Source organism: Penicillium alfredii, assembly GCF_028826965.1.
Source record: "Penicillium alfredii strain IBT 34128 chromosome Unknown utg000005l_segment0_segment0, whole genome shotgun sequence".
Classification (NCBI taxonomy): Eukaryota; Fungi; Ascomycota; class Eurotiomycetes; order Eurotiales; family Aspergillaceae; genus Penicillium; species Penicillium alfredii.
In genome coordinates this window covers 136,409-153,967 of record NW_026622702.1, presented here as the reverse complement: position 1 = coordinate 153,967, position 17,559 = coordinate 136,409, and the positions used below count along the sequence as shown (strand labels likewise).

Genomic DNA, 17,559 nt, shown 5'->3' with positions numbered 1-17,559 from the left:
GCACACCTGCATCGACGATTCTGCTATCGGCGATTTCGAGCTCCCAAGACCTTCGTCTCGACCTTCGTGCGCAGCCCTGTGATATTGAACGCGACTACCATGGCTCTGGAGTTGGAACACTTGAAGCAGCTAGGCGTCCGATCGGGGCTCTCATCAACCGAGACACAAAACATATCATTCACACCGACACACCCCTGGACCCCGTAGGGCGGGTTGTGTCAACACCATGGTCAACCTGTCGAACCCCCCTGATGGCATCTGGGGTTATCATGGCAATAGCCTGACCATTCGGGTGCTGATGATTGTCTTCTCGTCCATCGCATTGTACAATGCCATCGAATTGTTTATACTTTTGTTTCTGACCTTCACCCACTACCGTGGCCTTTATTTTTGGGCACTTTTGCTCTCCGTCGTCCTTGGGGTTATTCCACATGCCATTGCCTACCTCCTGGAATTCTTCTCTCTTGCCCCGCTATGGCTGTCCCTCACATTATCCACAATTGGTTTCTACGTCATGGTCCCGGGCCAGTCGGTTGTCCTCTATTCCCGCCTTCACCTTGTGGTGCAAAACCCGCGCATCCTCCGTTTTGTGCTGTGGCTCATCATCGTTGACGCGGTTCTCCTCTTGATCCCAACCACTGTCCTGACCTTCTCCACGGCCTACGTGAAAACGCCCGAGTTTTTCCGCGGATACAATGTCATGGAGCGCATGCAGCTGGCATGGTTCTGTGTCCAGGAGATCGTCATCTCAAGCATCTACATCTCGGAGACGGTCAAATTGCTCAACATGATGCCGGACAAGGACAGGCGACGAACCAAGATCATGTACGAGCTGCTTACCATCAACTTCGTCATAATTCTACTGGACATTGCTCTACTGGTGGTCGAATATGTCGGCCTCTATCCCCTACAAACGACTTTGAAGCCCATGGTCTACAGTATCAAGTTGAAGCTCGAGTTCGGTGTGCTCGGCAAACTGGTGGCTCTCGTCCAAACCCATCGCTCGCAACCAACATCCTCTGAGCAGGAAGAGTACCCCGTCTTTGTGGATCCGACTCAACTCACCTCCGATGTCACGCACGCTGCTCCGATGGAATCACGCGCCCCACGGGGCATGCCCGCATGGAACACAGTGTCTATGGAAAGCTTGTCCACGTCGGAACGCAGGATTCGCGCGCCTACGCACTCGAACGAAGACATGCACCCATCCTGATGTCCATACCTCTCTACCTTGGACCGCAACATACCGCAACATACCACAGTTGGTCTTTTCAGACCAGCTGCCCAACACCCTAACATCACACCCCTCGGTTTCTCGCCGGGAGGTACAGTCAGCGCCTTTTGAGTAGTACACGCCCGCGCCATCACACATTGGAACGAGTCTGGCTACCTCAAATGGCGCCCATGGGCTTTTGTGGATCCCAGCAACTGGCCCCTGAAGTCGACGACGCCACTTGAGCAGAGTTTGCATTGCTGAACGGCGATCAGTTCGCAGTTGAAGCCAGCCAAATGGGCCCCACCGCTCTGTTTTCTCTGGCCGCAGAATAGGGAATTACTTGGGCAATTCTCTCTCACATTGTATAATGCTCGTGGGTCAAACTACGCCCGTGTCAATATTTCATCCAGCTAGAGCCCCTGGGGACTCTTGGTTTGTGGAAATATACAATGCTCAAAATAAGAATAGATCATAATAATATATACAGTTTAGCAACCTGATATGATGTAATGTGTAAAGGGCCGGCACGTCGCGATGACAGAGTCACCAGGAACATCCCTCACTACCCAGGTCGACTCTCTTTTGTGCTCATGATTCAACCGCCGAATTAGCAATATGGAAACCTCCGCCTCCATCCATCATGGCCCATATGAGTCGATTCCCTCGAGTGCATCGCCCGGCCTACGATTTCTGCAGCGTCTTCTCCCAGCCCTAGACACTCTCGACCCAACAGACCACCCGATCGGTCCTCTTTTCACTCCTAACGCCCCAGTCCTCATCGGCAGCAATCCACCCAGCGCTGCAAGTCAAGCTGTCCCGCTCCTGGAAGTACGCAGCCGTCATCTCGAGCGATTTCATCACCACCTTCACGTGGCTTGGGACCTGGACTTGAGCCACGATTCCGGCCCGGACCATACCTCCTACTCTTACCCCACAACAGCAGCCGATGGCGAGGGCCACATCGACGCCGAGCAATCCGACCTCTACGCGCCCCTCCGTGGCAACATACGCATGAAACGCACCGTGATGTTCGAGGCGACTTGTGAAACCGTCTTCAAGAACGACCCCGATCAATTCCCTGTCAAGGTGCGCGAGTTCAACGTCGTTGATCTCGAGGGCCGCGACGAGTCTGATTTGCAGGTCGTCGAGATGCGCATTTTCATGGACTCAAGGCCGGTGCAGGCCCGCGCTGCTTCTTTACAGATGGAGTCGGCTTTTGGCGAGTCGCAGAGAGAGGCCGACCCTGGTTAGAGCCAGTAACGGCCGAACGCCCCTGCAGAATCCGGCGCGGAATTTCCGTTGCTGCTATCCTACCGTGCGTTTAGCGTGCGGGGAGATAATCGGCTCCTTATTCCTTTCTGGGATTGGCATCCAAGGTGCAAGTATGGATAGCCCATAAAAGGAACTCGGTCGAACTTGAGGGAATTGTTTACTTTACAGATCGTGACAGCCACAACATGGCGGCTCAAGACAAAGCTGAGATCATCCAGAAGGTCCGCGAGACCCTCGACAAATACGAATCTAGGCTGAGCGATATCAATCAAAGGGTGGGCAATGTATTTCGGAGTTTGAGACGAGCTGTTAACATCTACTTATGTCAGATCTGGTCTACACCTGAGCTTGCGTTTGAAGAGCAAAACGCGCATGACAGCATCTGCGAGTTTTTCGACTCGCTTCCAGCGGACGGTTATAGAGTGCATCGAAGTGCCTATGGCATCACCACTGCCTTGGAAATCAGCTACAGCCAAGGTCACGGCGGGCGCATCGTGGCCTTCAACGCCGAGTATGACGCTCTACCTGGGATTGGCCACGCATGCGGCCACAATCTCATTGCCACCAGCTCAATCGCCGCCTTTATCGCAGCGTGTGAGGCAATGAGAGCGCTCTACTCCGACAATACTGGGTACACCGTTCGTCTCCTGGGCACTCCCGCCGAAGAAGGAGGTGGCGGCAAACTCCATCTCATCAATGCCGGTGCTTACAAGAATGTCACTGCATGTCTCATGGTCCATCCATTCCCAGTTCTTTCAGGAGCCCCGAGCCTTCTTAGCTCAAGCTCTTGCTCTGGGCAGTACCTGGCGAATGATAAAATCTTGGTCACCTTTACCGGCAAACCAGCGCATGCCTCGGCAGCTCCATGGGAGGGGATCAACGCTCTTGATGCCGTTGTCGCGGCATATGTGAATATATCACTTCTTCGTCAGCGGCTTTTGCCCACCCAAAAAATCCATGGTGTTGTGCTCAAGGGCGGGGATCGACCGAATGTCATCCCCGGGACCACGACTCTGGAGTATTATATCCGGTCGGACACGGTCAAGACATTGAAGCCACTGACAGAGAAAGTCTTGAAATGTTTTGAAGCAGCGGCTACAGCGACGGGATGCACAGTCGAGCATGAGTGGTATGTCCAGGCTTGTAAAAACAGTTGAATTCCCAAAGGTAACTTAACTCGTATTGCAGGGAACCCGCCTATATGGACATGAAGACCAACCAGTCCATCTGCGATGGCTATGTCACGGCGATGAACTCTATGGGCTACAGCACTATTTTCGATGCTGCCGGGCAAGAAGGCGGGCTCAGTGGGGGATCCACGGATATGGGTAAGTGACGGACACTGCCGAATCTGTGCAATCTAAGAAATGGCTGACGTTCGATTAGGAAACGTGTCGTACGAGGTTCCTGGCTTCCACGGTGGTTTCTACATTCCCACGAACGGTGTCAACCACACTCCCGAATTTACTGCCGGGGCTGGCTCCCAAGAAGGGTTCAAGCGCAGTTTGTATTGTGCCGCTGGGATGGCCGTGGTCGCATGCCAGGTCCTAGTTGATAGGAGCTTTGCTGCTGCTGTCCGCTCGGATTTTGAGAGTGGACTATAGATGTGTTATCTCAAATCTCAATCGGCTAGGCTATAGTGACTCCATTGGCCATTTAGAAAATGATAAAAAAAGACTCCAATCTGCACCGCGGCGTCACGCGGCTATCCCGCTATACTAAGACTTTTGACTCCAACTCTTTGTTAGGTTCGAGATAAGCAGGCCCAAGAAGCTGCCAAGTGTCCGACTGGCGAGAAATGCCGTGGATGGCATCCGCTGCAAAGAGGGGAAGACCTCCACTTCCCCAGACTGGAGGCCCAACCACGCGATGGAGCTCCACTGAATCCTGAGAGCAACACATACACCACAGTCATTGGTGGCTGGAAGCTCTCCGCACTATTGAGCTCGCGAGAAGGGAATGTTTGTTTGGCACAGAATACTAAACACACCATCATCATTGGCGAGAGCTATTTGTGTTTCCCGAGCATGGAATCCACAGCGGAACAGCGCCGGGTGTCGGTATTGGTACGTTCACGCGACGACAGTGAATGCTATCTCTGGGCATCAGGAGATTGGGTGTATTGCCGACCATCTTATCGCATGGGTCCAGCAATAAAAAGCAGCGGGTTGACCGTCGCCTCGGGAGTTGGTGCTACTCCTGCAGTCTTGTCGAAGACATACGTTCACTATGACAGAGAAGGATCTCAAGGTTGACCCTGAACCCACTGCCCGCGACCTCGATCTCGGCGAGGTGCTCGCCGTACAGGCGACGCCCGAGGAAGAACGTCGCGTGCTATGGAAGTTGGATTGTTTGTGAGTGTGTACCGATGACGGCACTTGGCTGTCTTTCTCTGATACCATCCAGCCTGATCCCCATGATGGGATGGGCCTACTTCCTCCAGTTCCTCGACAAACTGGCCCTCAGCCAGGCTACGTTGTTTAACCTGCGCGAGGACTTGGTGGGTTATTTTTCTTGGGTGCCTTCGATTTCAAGGACACCACTGATGTGTCTAGAACATGCATGGCTCGAACTATTCATGGACTTCGGCGGTCTTCTACTTCGGATATTTCTTCTGGAGCTGGCCCAGCTCTTATATCATCGTGCGCTTGCCTATTGGCAAATACCTGGCCACTTCAGTGTATGTATTGGTTCGATGACCACCGCACTACAGATATTGACAGAATATATAGGTTTATCTGGGGTGGAATCCTCATGTGCCACGCAGCATGTAAAAGCTTCGGCGGCATCGTCACCGTCCGCTTCTTTCTTGGGGTCGGCGAGGCAGCGATCGCGCCTGGGTTTACTTTGATTACTGGGATGTTTTATAAACGAGAGGAACAGCCCTTGCGGTATGTGCTCTTCAAACTCCTAATGACTGTATATTTTCTGATGGAAATACAGGCAATCTGCGTGGTTCTTCGGCAATTGTTTGGCGGTTCTGTTTGGAGGTCTGATAGCCTTTGCCATCGGCCACATCGACACAACGAAGCTGCCGCACTGGCAACTTTTGTTTCTTATTTTCGGTGCCATCACCTCGGCCTATGGAGTCTTTCTCTTTTTCGTGCTGCCCGACTCGCCTACCAAAGCCGTATTCCTCAAGCCCAACGAACGCGCTATTGCTGTCCAACGCACACTCAAAAACAAAACCGGTGTCCTGGATAATGATGTGTTCAGATGGGCTCAGGCTCGAGAGGTTGTGTTTGACCCCCAAGTGTGGCTTTTGGTTCTCTACACCTTTACGTCGAACTTGTGCAATGGCGGAATCACGACGGTTTGTTTCGGATGCAAAACCCATTGCCATATATGCTGATCATACTGCTAGTTCACCCCAATCATCACTGCTGGGTTTGGCTTCTCTGACTTGAAGGCGCTATTGATGCAAATGCCTCAAGGCGCGGCCGAGATCGTTTTTCTGATACTCAGCTCGCTTGCCGCTACTTTTATCCCCCATTCTCGTCTCCTGTCCATGGTTCTGAACACCATTGTTGCAATGATTGGCATGATTCTCGTGTGGAAACTCGATCCCAATGAGCAAGTTGGACGTATGGTCGGTCTGACTCTGGCCGTCGTCTACGCAATTAACCTGCCTCTGTCTCTGAGTGTCGTCACTTCAAATGTGGCTGGCTTTTCCAAGAAGAGTGTGGTTAGCGCTTCGATATTTATAGCATATTGCGTTGGGAAGTAAGTTTAAAAGCAACCCCACAAAAAAACATCCAAAAAAAAGATCCAACGCTGACTACATATTCCAGCATCGTGGGGCCGCAATTCTTTTACTCATCAGAAGAGCCCACGTATCCGGTGAGTCTTTCAGATATGCCTTTCCTTCCTTCTCCATATTCTTTATAGAATGCTCCCAAAAATTTACATTACTGACACAGATGATTTCAGACTGGCATCAAAGCAGGCATGTCCGGACTAGTCCTGAGCATTTTCTTCGTTCTCTGTCTCTTCTTCTACTACATCTGGGAGAATCGCCGACGGGATCGGTTGTATGGCTCTCCTGAGGCAATGACAGTGGGCGCAGAGCTACGGGATGAGCTCTCTAACAAAACGGACCGAGAGATCGAGAGTTTTCGCTACTTGCTCTGAGAGAGTTGTCTCACCTTGATCCGGTTTGTTGATCTATGATTTTTGCTCATAGTTCAAGATATTTATAGTACAAGAATATATGAATCCTAAAAATTGACCTGGGCAGATTTTCCTTGTACGAAGCAAATATTCTCTTGATATAGTCCCGTTTACTCTGAACTACTTACCCCCTCTCTATAATAATAAGAAAAAGTAGAAAAAGTAGACAAAGTAGAAAAAGTAACAGAAGAAAAAAAGTATTAAAAAGAGGGTTAGGAAGATATGGCTATAGTACGCTTAGATCAAAGTAAATAACAGAGTATTGAAAATAAGATAGACTCCTCACAGTAAAGAATGCTATAAAATCTGATATTTACTCTTTATTGACCCTAAATCCACCCGGCCAAGTGAGGATCAGCGGCTGGTATGGTAATGCTATTCTGTTGACGCTATTTAGAAGGGCACTTTTTTCATACAGGGCTGTGAGCCATAGCCCGAGGATTCCGTGATGCCGTTCGGGGTATACAAATGCAGTAACTCCGATGTTTTGCCGAGCCTTTGATGGCATGCGGAAAACGGCCGGCGAGCTCGCTAAGCAACCGCAATCAGCTCTTAGCAATCAAGTCGCTGTCCTTGCTAATATTCCTTTCCTTTTATGTGATTGGAATGCTTCTCGTGTCATCGCTCGGACTACGAGCCCTTAATCCGAGAGTGCGCACTATGGTCCACCGATCCTTCGCCCCCATGAGCCCCCACGAGCAGCGGAAGTCGACCGGCTCGCTCGCAAAGTAGACGCGAGTACCTCGTCGTCTTAGAAATCAAACCACAAGCCATTCTCTATGAGGGACGACTGTACAAGGCACACTGGCTGGTAAGGACTTGGGTATAAATCAATCACGTACATCGCCTTGATCCTGAGTTGCTACTCACCCCAAACTCAGCTTCTCTATTCATTACAGAATTTCTGATATAATCAATCCAACTTGTGCTATATCAAGTGCAATATGTCCGTTATCAAAAATGTCGTCGTGGCCGGGGTAGGTCTATGAGTTTACCATCTACTGGATCTTCCTGCTAACACTTCCCAAGGCCTCCGGGATTCTTGGGGCACCGGTCCTAAACGCCCTCCTGGATTCCAAGCAATTCAATGTATCTGTCTTGACTCGACACGATTCGAAGTCCCAGTTCTCCTCGGACGTCCGAGTAATCCCAGTCCATTACGACAACCGAGCAGAGCTTACTACCGCCCTGCAAGGCCAGGATGCCGTGGTTTCGACCTTGAGCTCTGCTGCGCTGGGCTTCGAGATCCCACTGATCGATGCAGCTATCGCCACCGGGGTCAAGAGGTTCATCCCTTCGGAATTCGGCTCGGACACGGACAATGCCAAGTCATCTACTTTGCCCGTATATCAGACCAAGGTCGCCGTCGACAAAGCTCTCCAGCAAAAGGCCCGAGAGTATCCCAACTTCAGCTACACCTCTATTCGCAACGGTGTCTTCCTGGACTGGGGTCTGGCCTTTGGCTTCCATGTCAACTTCAAGTCCGAGAACCCAGTCTTCTACGATGGTGGAGATAGGCCCTTCAGCAGCACTACCCTGGCCACAATCGGGAAATCTGTCGTCAGTGTCTTGACGCATCTTCAAGAGACTAAGAACAAGGCGATCTTCGTTCATGATCTTGTGACCACCCAGCAGCAGGTGCTTTCTATCGCCCGGAAGATCGCCCCCGCGCGCAAGTGGGAGCCAGTGACTGTGAGCACGGCCGACCTAGAGGCCCAGTCGCAGGAGCAATATTCCAAGGGGATTATCAGTCTGGAATCATCGCTGGGATTCCTGACTCGGGCTGTTTTTGCTGAGGGGTATGGGGGTAGATTCAAGCATGTTGATAATGAGCTGCTGGGCATTGGATTCAAAACCGAGGCGGATCTGGAGGAGTTGGTGAAGGCGACATTAACCGGATCGGCAGCATAAATATGTAGTCCGGTGGCTAAATAAATACTGATTCTGGTATTGATTCAGCAACATATCCTGTCGCGGTATTGATCATTTGAGGAGAGCCTAGAAAATGACTCCTATACAGATATCGTAAGCATGGCGAGAGAATACAGGTGAGGCCAGCTGTGGACACGACTGTACAAAAACCCGAGTTATCCCCCAAGACACAATTTCAACAGAACGCTCCACCGCTGTTTTGAGAGCCTCCTTCAGCCACTCATCCTCCAACGATGAATTGACGTCAAAGCCATGATCACCAGGCCGAAGAGAAAGCACGATGGTCTTGCCCCCTTGTCTCCCTTGCATAGTAGCCCGAGCCTTCTCCACAAACCTTTCACTGGCCAGTGGAACAACCATGCCATCGTCGACACCGTGCATAATCACCAGACCACCCCGAGGAAGCTTCGTGTCGGGCTGATCTAACCGAGCCAGTTGGAAAAGACGCCCGCGACAAGGGGAATTCTCGGAGTCACGAGCATATAGCTCCGGGCCCCTCTTATGTTGAGAAATGGCCGATTGCAGCCGGATGCGTTTAAGATCCAGATCAGAAGATTCGATCTGCCCAGGCTAGATGTTGGCAAGGTGCTCGTTCAGATAAGACTCGGGCACCTCGGGATTCATCCAGCTCCGAATTTGAGGATGCAGCAGTGGGTTATCCCAGCTGAGCTGAGTAGCGGATACCTGGCGATCGCGGCGCGGATCTGATCGGGGTAGGTGAGGGCCAAGTAAATGGTGAGCATTCCACCGGCCGAGTCGCCAGTGGTCAGCATACAAGTGAGATCGAGCTAACGTGATGAGGTGTCAAGGGATGAGCAAAATCGTCAGAATGCAACCACGACCAAAACTCGTGCATGTCCTTCAGGAATTGGGCCACGTTGGCTTCAGCAAGGAAGCGATAATTGGGAGAGACAATCACGGCAGCATGGGCTTCTGATAACTGTAAAAGCCACGTTGGGAACCAGTCGGCGTAGATGGAATCTCCACGGAACTGGATGAGGTGGTCAGATATAGTATCGGTATTGAGGTATTGAGGGAGTTGCCCATTGATAAACACTTACCAATCCTCCGCCATAGACTCGTGCAATTACGGGCCTCTGCCCGCTCGTAGGCAAAGATATAGGAGTCAAGATATTGGATCGAATGCCATGTTGGTCGACGTTCTTGTAGACAGACTGGATCACGTTGAAATTGTTGAAATTTTGCCTCAGGGTAGTTTCCTGCGACGGTAGTCATAGTGGCTGGACCGAGAGAATTATGGCAGGATCGAAAGTTTTCGGGGGAACCGCTTGAAATAAAGGCATATAGATGGAAGAAAACCATATAAACGATTGCTAGCCATAGACGAACATAAAGCGCCCTACATATAGATGCATGTCGATGGCCCCCATGATTCAGGACGACGTTTGACGATCATACCAACAGTATAGGACAAGAACCCTATTGGCCGACGGCAGTTTGCATTGATTTCACCCGTCGCACTCAATTGACTCGTGGTTTGTCTGTTTTGCTGGAGATCGTGGGATGGTAGCTTCGATTGCCTCGAACTAGATCGATCGCACTATTGCTTCAAATTTGGAATATTCCATGGTCACTTTTTATCGACCTTTCCTCCCTCTTTCCTCTCGCATGATTTACGACAATTCACTCGTTCTCAATTTTCTAATTAAGGTTGGCCCCTTGGTATAGTCTGGCAGCTTTGCTCTACAAATGCAATGTGGAAAAGGCCCAGATACATAGCTACTGCAGACATGCACGCGTGTATATATCCTTTCGAATGCCCTAGCATCCACGACGAATTCGATCTCTAGTGCTGATATTGGGATACTGGGTACTTCCTAATTTATGTGGTACCCGCTACATGCCGCCCTGTCTCGGCCGTTCCAACTTCCGTGCCAACTCTCCCAACTTTTTTCCAACTTTTTCCAACTTTTCGCGTAGCCCCCCGGCCACCAGCCCACATCGCGCTTGCTGGGGGCTACTCACCAATCATTATGGATGATTCAAATTGGTCAAATATGACCAGGACCATCCCCTAACCCCGGTTCGGTTTCCCTAGAATGACTTCTCTCGCAAGCGCGCGGCTCTCTGGCTGTTGCCCCCCCCCCACCATCGTGCGAAACCCGGTACTGTTGCAATATTCCGCTGACCCCTCCCCCTTGACGCTTCTGGTCCCTGTGGTCGTTGTACCATCGCATCTCTTGTTCGGCTGAGTGCGCAAATGGCTTCACCAAAACCCGACACCGGGTCAGGGGCCCCGCGGAATCGGTCCGAGAGCGTAACGTCCCCATCACGGCCAGTTTCGCTTGAGCCGGAGAGGAGGCATCGCGCCCAGTCAACTACACACAAAGACCCTGAACGCCCAGTCCCCACGGGGTTCGATAGTACGGACCGCGTCTTTCCAATTCGCTCCGTTGTGACAGTTGACCCGACCGCCAATCCACCTCCGACTCAGTCGCGGGGTCCTGCATCGCCCACCCGAGATGGGCCCCGGCAGTATTCAATCATCGATTCCCAAACGTGGAATCAACTACAGTCGCAACCCTTGTCAAACCCCCAGTCGAACATCCCAGGCCACGAGACCGATGCCATCCAGGACCAGACAGAACTGGCCACCCACTCTATGGCGTCGGTGCTCCAGCAGCACCCGGAGACTTATGCCAAAGCCGCAAGCGATAACCAGTCAAGGGCAAGCTCTGCGCAATCGCCGACACCCGCCTCTCGGGACGGCCATGACCATATGACCGCCCGCTTCAAACATGTGACGACCGAAGGGGGGCATGCGGTGATCACAGGAAGAGACGGGGGTTCGTTCCAGTATTGTGAAGATGAGCCAATTCGCTTTCCCGGTGCAACCCAAGGATTTGGGGTGATGATTGCAATGCGGGGGGAATCGCCGAATCAACTCGTCGTGCGCGTGGTCAGTGAAAACTCTGGCGAACTTATGGGATATTCACCAAAACAGCTGTTTGAATTGGAGAACTTCTGTGACATTCTGCCGGACGACCAAGCGGACATACTTCTGGACCACGTAGACTTCGTTCGTGATGATGCTCATGACCCGATTGTAGACGGGCCTGAGGTATTCGTCTTGTCCATCCCCACGCCATCCGGGGAGAGGCGCCGATTTTGGTGTGCCACACATGTCAGCCAGTCCCAAAAGGATATGATTATCTGCGAGTTCGAGCTCGAGGACGATGAGATCAATCCCTTGAATGTCGAGGGCCAGGCGACACCAGCTCAGACTGCGGACACCCTAGGCATTGTTCCTACTCCGGAGCAATTAGCTGCGAGTACCATTAATATCAGCCAACCACTTCGCACTCTGCGCAGTGCGCGGCGAAGGAAGGGCGAAGCTGCGGCAATGGAGGTTTTCAGTATCCTTACTCAAATCCAGGAGCAGCTCGGCCGGGCAAGTGATTTAGATACATTGCTCAATACGACGGCTGGATTAGTAAAGGAACTGACTGGCTTCCACCGGGTTTTAATCTACCAGGTAAGAATCCCCTCGTCCTCTGAACTCCGGACCATTCACATACTTACTAGTTTCTCAGTTTGATAGCAGTTGGAATGGAATGGTCGTAGCCGAGTTGTTGGATCCGAAAGTCAGCGTCGATCTCTACAAAGGGCTTCGTTTCCCGGCCTCGGATATCCCCGCCCAGGCTCGCGAGCTCTACAAGATCAATAAGGTACGGTTACTATACGATCGAGACCAGAACACCTCTCGCCTTGTCTGTCGAACACTGGAAGACCTTGAAAACCCCTTGGACATGACGCATGCATATCTACGGGCCATGTCACCCATCCACATCAAGTACTTGGCGCACATGCAAGTGCGGTCATCCATGTCGATTAGCGTCAATGCCTTCAATGACCTCTGGGGGTTGATCTCGTGCCATTCTTATGGAATCACCGGAACGCGGGTTGCATTTCCCATTCGGAAGATGTGTCGCCTGCTGGGCGATACGGTAGCACGCAATATTGAACGCCTTTCCTACGCATCTCGCCTACAAGCACGCAAGTTGATCAATACCGTTCCCACCGAAGCAAGCCCATCGGGATACATCATCGCATCTTCGGACGACCTGCTCCAACTTTTCGATGCGGACTATGGTGCTTTGTCTATTCGCGACGAAACCAAGCTGTTGGGCAACAATTCGCATTCCCAGGAAATATTAGCACTGCTGGAGTTTCTACGTATCAGACGGATGCCATCTGTTCTTGCCTCGCACGATATCACCAAGGATTTTCCCGATCTTCATTATCCCCCTGGCTTGAAAACCATCTCGGGCTTGCTTTATGTGCCGCTATCTACTGGCGGTAGTGACTTCATTGTCTTCTTCCGTCGAGGTCAACTGACGGAAATCAAATGGGCCGGAAACCCGTATGACATTGCAAACCAAAAAAAGACTGAGGGCTATTTGGAACCTCGTCAAAGCTTCGCTGCGTGGCGTGAAACGGTCGTGAGCCAATCCCGCGAGTGGTCTGAATCCGACGTGGAGACTGCCGCCGTGCTGTGCCTGGTGTACGGCAAGTTCATCAAGGTCTGGCGGCAAAAAGAGGCTGCGATGCAAAACTCCCAATTGACCCGACTTTTGCTGGCCAACTCTGCACATGAGGTCCGCACCCCGTTGAATGCGATCATCAATTATCTCGAGATTGCGTTGGAAGGGGCTCTTGATTCTGAAACTCGCGAAAGCCTGACCAAATCCCATTCTGCCTCCAAGTCTCTCATCTACGTCATCAACGACCTTCTCGACCTGACCAACACCGAGAAAGGCCAAGCCCTCATCAAAGACGAAACTTTTGATCTCCTGTCAACCTTCCAAGAAGCTACCGACATGTTGGCTGGTGAAGCCAGGCGCAAACATATCTCGTACACAACTTGGGCACACCCCGGCCTCCCTCCATTCGTGCTGGGTGATCAGCGGCGCGTGCGGCAGGTCTTTTCCAATCTTGTTTCAAATGCCATCCAGCATACGGATTCAGGTACTGTCACAGTCGAGATGTGGCGCTCGGCTAAACAGACAGCCGCGGACCTTGTTTCAGTAGAAATGATGGTCATCGACACGGGTTCGGGTATGTCTAAACCCAAACTGGAAATGCTCTTCCAGGAGCTCGAGCAGGTCTCCAACGATGAAAATCCCTACCCGGAAAATGATGAACCCCAGAAACCGGAACAGACGCGTGTTTTGGGCCTCGGTCTCGCATTGGCGGCTCGGATCGTTCACAACATGCATGGCCAGCTTGGCGTTCGGTCTGATGAAGGCAAGGGTAGTCGATTCAAGATCATCTTGCAGTTCCGACTTCCAGAAGGAGCATCGGCTCAACCCCCCTCGGAGGCTGTTTTTCCTGCCCATACCGTGCCACAGACTCCCATGGCGTCGGGCAAGGAATTCACGTTAGTTGGCGGCGCATCCGAATCCCCCAGCGAGAGCAGGCGACGGGGCTCTGAAAGTCTCCGCAGCGGGAAAAGCCATGCCGATCGTCTTATCAGCGCCATGCAGGAGCCTCCGTTGATCCACAGGAGCACCAGCGAAGAGTTCGAGACGAGGCAAATGAGACACTCCATGAGCCCCCGGGGCGGTAGTATGACTTCGCCTCCGACGGGCTCCCCTCCATCGACCCTCAGGCGCTCCACAACGACCCACGACCCTCTCGCCAGTCTTTCCACCGTCACGCATGCACCACCCCTTACACTGCAGCCACTTGTGACCCCGCCTCCTCCAGGTGTGCAGAATATTACTGATTCGGGCGTTCCGATGGGCGCGGTCCGTGTTTCTGAGCGAGGCGGGCAGCACCAACATCACCAGTCACAGATGCTTCGTGATCATTCTTATTTCCCGCCAACCGACGCACCAAGTGCAGGGATGTCAGATGCACCTTCCACTGCTCCTCCGTCTCCAACGGCCCCAACCACTGCACCATCTACCGATTCAAAATTACTGACGGTGCTTGTCGCCGAGGATGACCCGGTCAACAGCAAGATTGTCCACAAACGTCTGACCAAGCTCGGCTACACGGTTCAACTCACCAGCAACGGTGAGGAATGCGCAAACGCTTTCATGGACCAGAGCAAGTCATTCGACGTCGTTTTGATGGACATTCAGGTCAGTATACTGTGAACCTCGCCATGTTCCTGTTTTCTCACTAACCACTCCTGTGTAGATGCCCATTGCCGATGGCATAAGCGCAGCCAAGATGATCCGCGATTTTGAAGCCAAGGCCACAAAAAGTGCGCTCTCGACTAAAGCCCAACGGAATGCCCGGATTCCCATTTTTGCAGTGTCAGCCTCACTTCTGGAAAAGGACAAGCAGCTCTATATCGATACCGGTTTTGATGGCTGGGTCATGAAACCCATCGACTTTGCCCGGCTCAATGTGCTCCTCAGCGGCTTGTGTGATCCGGTGGCCCGCGGAAAAGCCACCTACAAGCCTGGTCAATGGGAGATCGGTGGGTGGTTTGATCAAAGTTAAATCACCGGTTGGCCTATTTCGCCACGGCTATCGGCCGTTCTTCTGGGTCGAACACCCGTGCCTCGGAGGGTCTTCTACTAAATGATATTTATGGCCTTGACGATTTTTCTAATGTCCTTGATGAGTATTCGATGCCAATTGGTTGGGGTTTTGGTTTTTATCTCTTTTGCATAACCAGGCCAGCACATGGAGAGCCTGTGGTGTTTGCTTCTCTTTCTGCTTTCGTTCCCTTCTTTCTCGTTTGGGTTGGAAAAGACACGATACCCATCGGCGCGGTTTCCATGTGCATCCTCGACGACAGCTTTCTGAGCAAATCCCTGGTTTCGGTGGTCAATTTAATATGAATGTACCATATCGACTTGAAAACGCATTTATAATCCAGGAATACATGGCAGAAGGGCTGTTGCGCCAAAACCACGTAATGTCTCGAGTTTCCTAGTGCCGAACGTGACGTTCACCTAGTCATTAGCCTAGGTGCCCTTAAAGACTTCTTTCTTCTTATTCTTCGGCTGCCCCTTGCCTCTCTATCTAATTTGATCAATAGAAAATAGAATTACTAACTATACTACCAAGAAAAGGAACAGAAAAGAAAAAAAGTCAAGACTGGGGAAATAGAAAATAAATTTCTAACAAGAACAAAACTAGAAGACTAGTCCAAATATGCTGGGATATATTCTAGCAAAGAATACAGCTTTAGAAGAAAAAAAGAGTCAAAGTTAGATGAAAAGCCTAGAAAATCGAGTTTTTACTCACTAATATGCCTCCTTAAACCACTAGAAAGAAGCAAAGACCAGCGAACTGTGTAATATAGACGCATTTTTGGTTGGCGTGTTCGTAGGATTGCCATAGAGAGGCTACATACATACTAGAGAAGACGTCAAGTGGCCCGTGCCCGCCAACACCAGGAGCTTCGGCTGCTCCGCCCTTGTTCACCCCAACACGATGGTGTCACTGTGGCCCTGGAAGGTGAGAATTCTACATAGTCAAGGATTATGGAACATACGATACTAAATTTTCCAGGGCGAGGATAATTCCCCTGCCTCCTTCGAGAAGACCCTGTCGACGCTGTCCTCGAAAATCGCCCAGGCCAGCTCGCGCCTCGACCAGCATCGTCAAGCCTCTCGTCGTTTCAAAGCTCTCTGGACCCTATATTCGACATTTGCCTACCTCTTTTACTCGATTATACTGGCCCTGGTTCTGGGATGGGATAGCTGGGGTGTAAAGGAATATGCGGCCATTGTTGGTGGACCGGTGCTGTACGTTGTGCTTTGGTCATTCATGCAGGGCAAACAAACATCCAACTAACCATTTGCTCCTTTTCTAGTATCTACGCCGTCCGCTCTCTTGGCGCGAGACTCTTTGACTACCGCATATCCCGCATCCAGCATCGACTCGACGACTTTCAGAAACAGCGTGAGGAGACCATTGAGAAGCTCAAGGTTGCCACGAAGTACAACTCCACGCAGCAGCTGCTCGAAAAATATGGCGGCGAGTCACCCAAACCAGCCAGCCCCAAGCCCGACAACGTGAAACAAAAGCCGGCTACGCCGCAACCACCCGTCGCTCGCACGGGACTGCCTCCGCCGCCCACCGCCAACATCCGCCGTCCACCTCCTGCGCCTGCTCCCAATCCCTCTGCTCAACCTCCTTCCTACGAGATCCCGGCCGCACCGCAACCGCCGCGTAATGCGTCACCTGCACCCGTCCCCGGGCCTTCCTTTCCTCCCACCGACGAGCCAGGTTTCGCGCCCAATGCATTCCCCAACCAGGGCCAGTACATCGAACAGCCACACTGGTACGACCGCCTTCTCGACGTCTTGCTGGGCGAAGACGAGACCCAGCCACGCAACCGCATGGCCATGGTCTGCGGCTCATGTAGGCTCGTCAACGGCCAAGCTCCCCCGGGCATCAACACCCCCGAAGAACTGGGCCGTTGGCGCTGTGGCAGCTGCGGAGCCTGGAATGGCATTGAGAGCGAAACCACAAAGATTCTTACAAGCTTGCGTGCCGATCGCGTTCCTTCCAGTGGTACATGGGAGGCGCCGTCAAGGGTGGAGCCTGTACCCCAGCCCGCCGAGGCCCTCGACGACGAGGTCGATGTCACCCCCAGTGACGACGACCAATCGGTCTCGCGTCCTTCCGATGAACCCCAGGAGACCCCCTCCGACTCTCCCGAGGAAGACTCGCAGCCGGAACCGGTGCGTCGGTCCAAACGCAACGGAGCCAAGACGACGGAGTAGCTTAACGGGGTTACAATGTCAGCGTTTTTTTTTTAAGCTTCGATGTGGTCGAGTTCTGCGTCTTATTGTAGATAATCAAGCTAGAAGGGAAAAAGTGCTTCCAAGTATGTACGTTGTGATTCTACGCTAGTTGAAGCTATTTCTAGATGCGTAGCAAAAGTAGCCGCTGCAAATGCCATCGCAAATATTGTCTCGTCATATCGCCATCACTCATTCAAACCGGCATCCCCCTCGAGCAGCAAACTTGTAAAA

The 17,559-nt window shown here is 51.9% G+C and overlaps 8 protein-coding genes across 8 annotated transcripts; 7 read left to right on the top strand and 1 right to left on the bottom strand.

Moving 5' to 3' along the window:
* Positions 1–226: 226 nt before the first annotated feature.
* NUU61_003497 (uncharacterized protein) lies at positions 227–1,213 on the top strand (the record flags this gene model as incomplete). The annotated part of the gene is made up of 1 exon (XM_056654079.1): positions 227–1,213. One exon carries the CDS (start codon positions 227–229, stop codon positions 1,211–1,213), a length of 987 nt encoding a protein of 328 aa, XP_056512106.1.
* Positions 1,214–1,831: 618 nt separating this feature from the next.
* NUU61_003496 (uncharacterized protein) lies at positions 1,832–2,467 on the top strand (the record flags this gene model as incomplete). The annotated part of the gene is made up of 1 exon (XM_056654078.1): positions 1,832–2,467. The coding sequence occupies one exon, from the start codon at positions 1,832–1,834 to the stop codon at positions 2,465–2,467; it is 636 nt and encodes a 211-aa protein (XP_056512105.1).
* Positions 2,468–2,673: 206 nt separating this feature from the next.
* Positions 2,674–4,846, top strand: NUU61_003495 (M20 family metallopeptidase; the record flags this gene model as incomplete). The annotated part of the gene is made up of 5 exons (XM_056654077.1): positions 2,674–3,617; positions 3,677–3,816; positions 3,875–4,032; positions 4,237–4,554; positions 4,676–4,846. The coding sequence occupies 5 exons, from the start codon at positions 2,674–2,676 to the stop codon at positions 4,844–4,846; spliced, it is 1,731 nt and encodes a 576-aa protein (XP_056512104.1).
* NUU61_003494 (uncharacterized protein) lies at positions 4,694–6,619 on the top strand (the record flags this gene model as incomplete). The annotated part of the gene is made up of 8 exons (XM_056654076.1): positions 4,694–4,842; positions 4,895–4,988; positions 5,044–5,168; positions 5,221–5,379; positions 5,432–5,801; positions 5,853–6,211; positions 6,280–6,328; positions 6,419–6,619. Coding segments are annotated over 8 exons (1,506 nt in total), but the record flags the coding sequence as incomplete, so codon positions are not given.
* A 983-nt stretch (positions 6,620–7,602) lies between these two features.
* On the top strand, positions 7,603–8,569 carry NUU61_003493 (aromatic alcohol reductase; the record flags this gene model as incomplete). Its single annotated transcript, XM_056654075.1, has 2 exons — positions 7,603–7,635; positions 7,688–8,569. 2 exons carry the CDS (start codon positions 7,603–7,605, stop codon positions 8,567–8,569), a joined length of 915 nt encoding a protein of 304 aa, XP_056512102.1.
* An 87-nt stretch (positions 8,570–8,656) lies between these two features.
* NUU61_003492 (uncharacterized protein) lies at positions 8,657–9,810 on the bottom strand (the record flags this gene model as incomplete). Its single annotated transcript, XM_056654074.1, has 3 exons — positions 8,657–9,160; positions 9,366–9,581; positions 9,652–9,810. Coding segments are annotated over 3 exons (879 nt in total), but the record flags the coding sequence as incomplete, so codon positions are not given.
* A 1,001-nt stretch (positions 9,811–10,811) lies between these two features.
* fphA (putative sensor histidine kinase/response regulator) lies at positions 10,812–15,067 on the top strand (the record flags this gene model as incomplete). The annotated part of the gene is made up of 3 exons (XM_056654073.1): positions 10,812–12,086; positions 12,145–14,700; positions 14,759–15,067. 3 exons carry the CDS (start codon positions 10,812–10,814, stop codon positions 15,065–15,067), a joined length of 4,140 nt encoding a protein of 1,379 aa, XP_056512100.1.
* A 942-nt stretch (positions 15,068–16,009) lies between these two features.
* On the top strand, positions 16,010–17,307 carry NUU61_003490 (uncharacterized protein; the record flags this gene model as incomplete). Its single annotated transcript, XM_056654072.1, has 3 exons — positions 16,010–16,033; positions 16,088–16,323; positions 16,392–17,307. The coding sequence occupies 3 exons, from the start codon at positions 16,010–16,012 to the stop codon at positions 17,305–17,307; spliced, it is 1,176 nt and encodes a 391-aa protein (XP_056512099.1).
* Between the last annotated feature and the right edge of the window lie 252 nt (positions 17,308–17,559).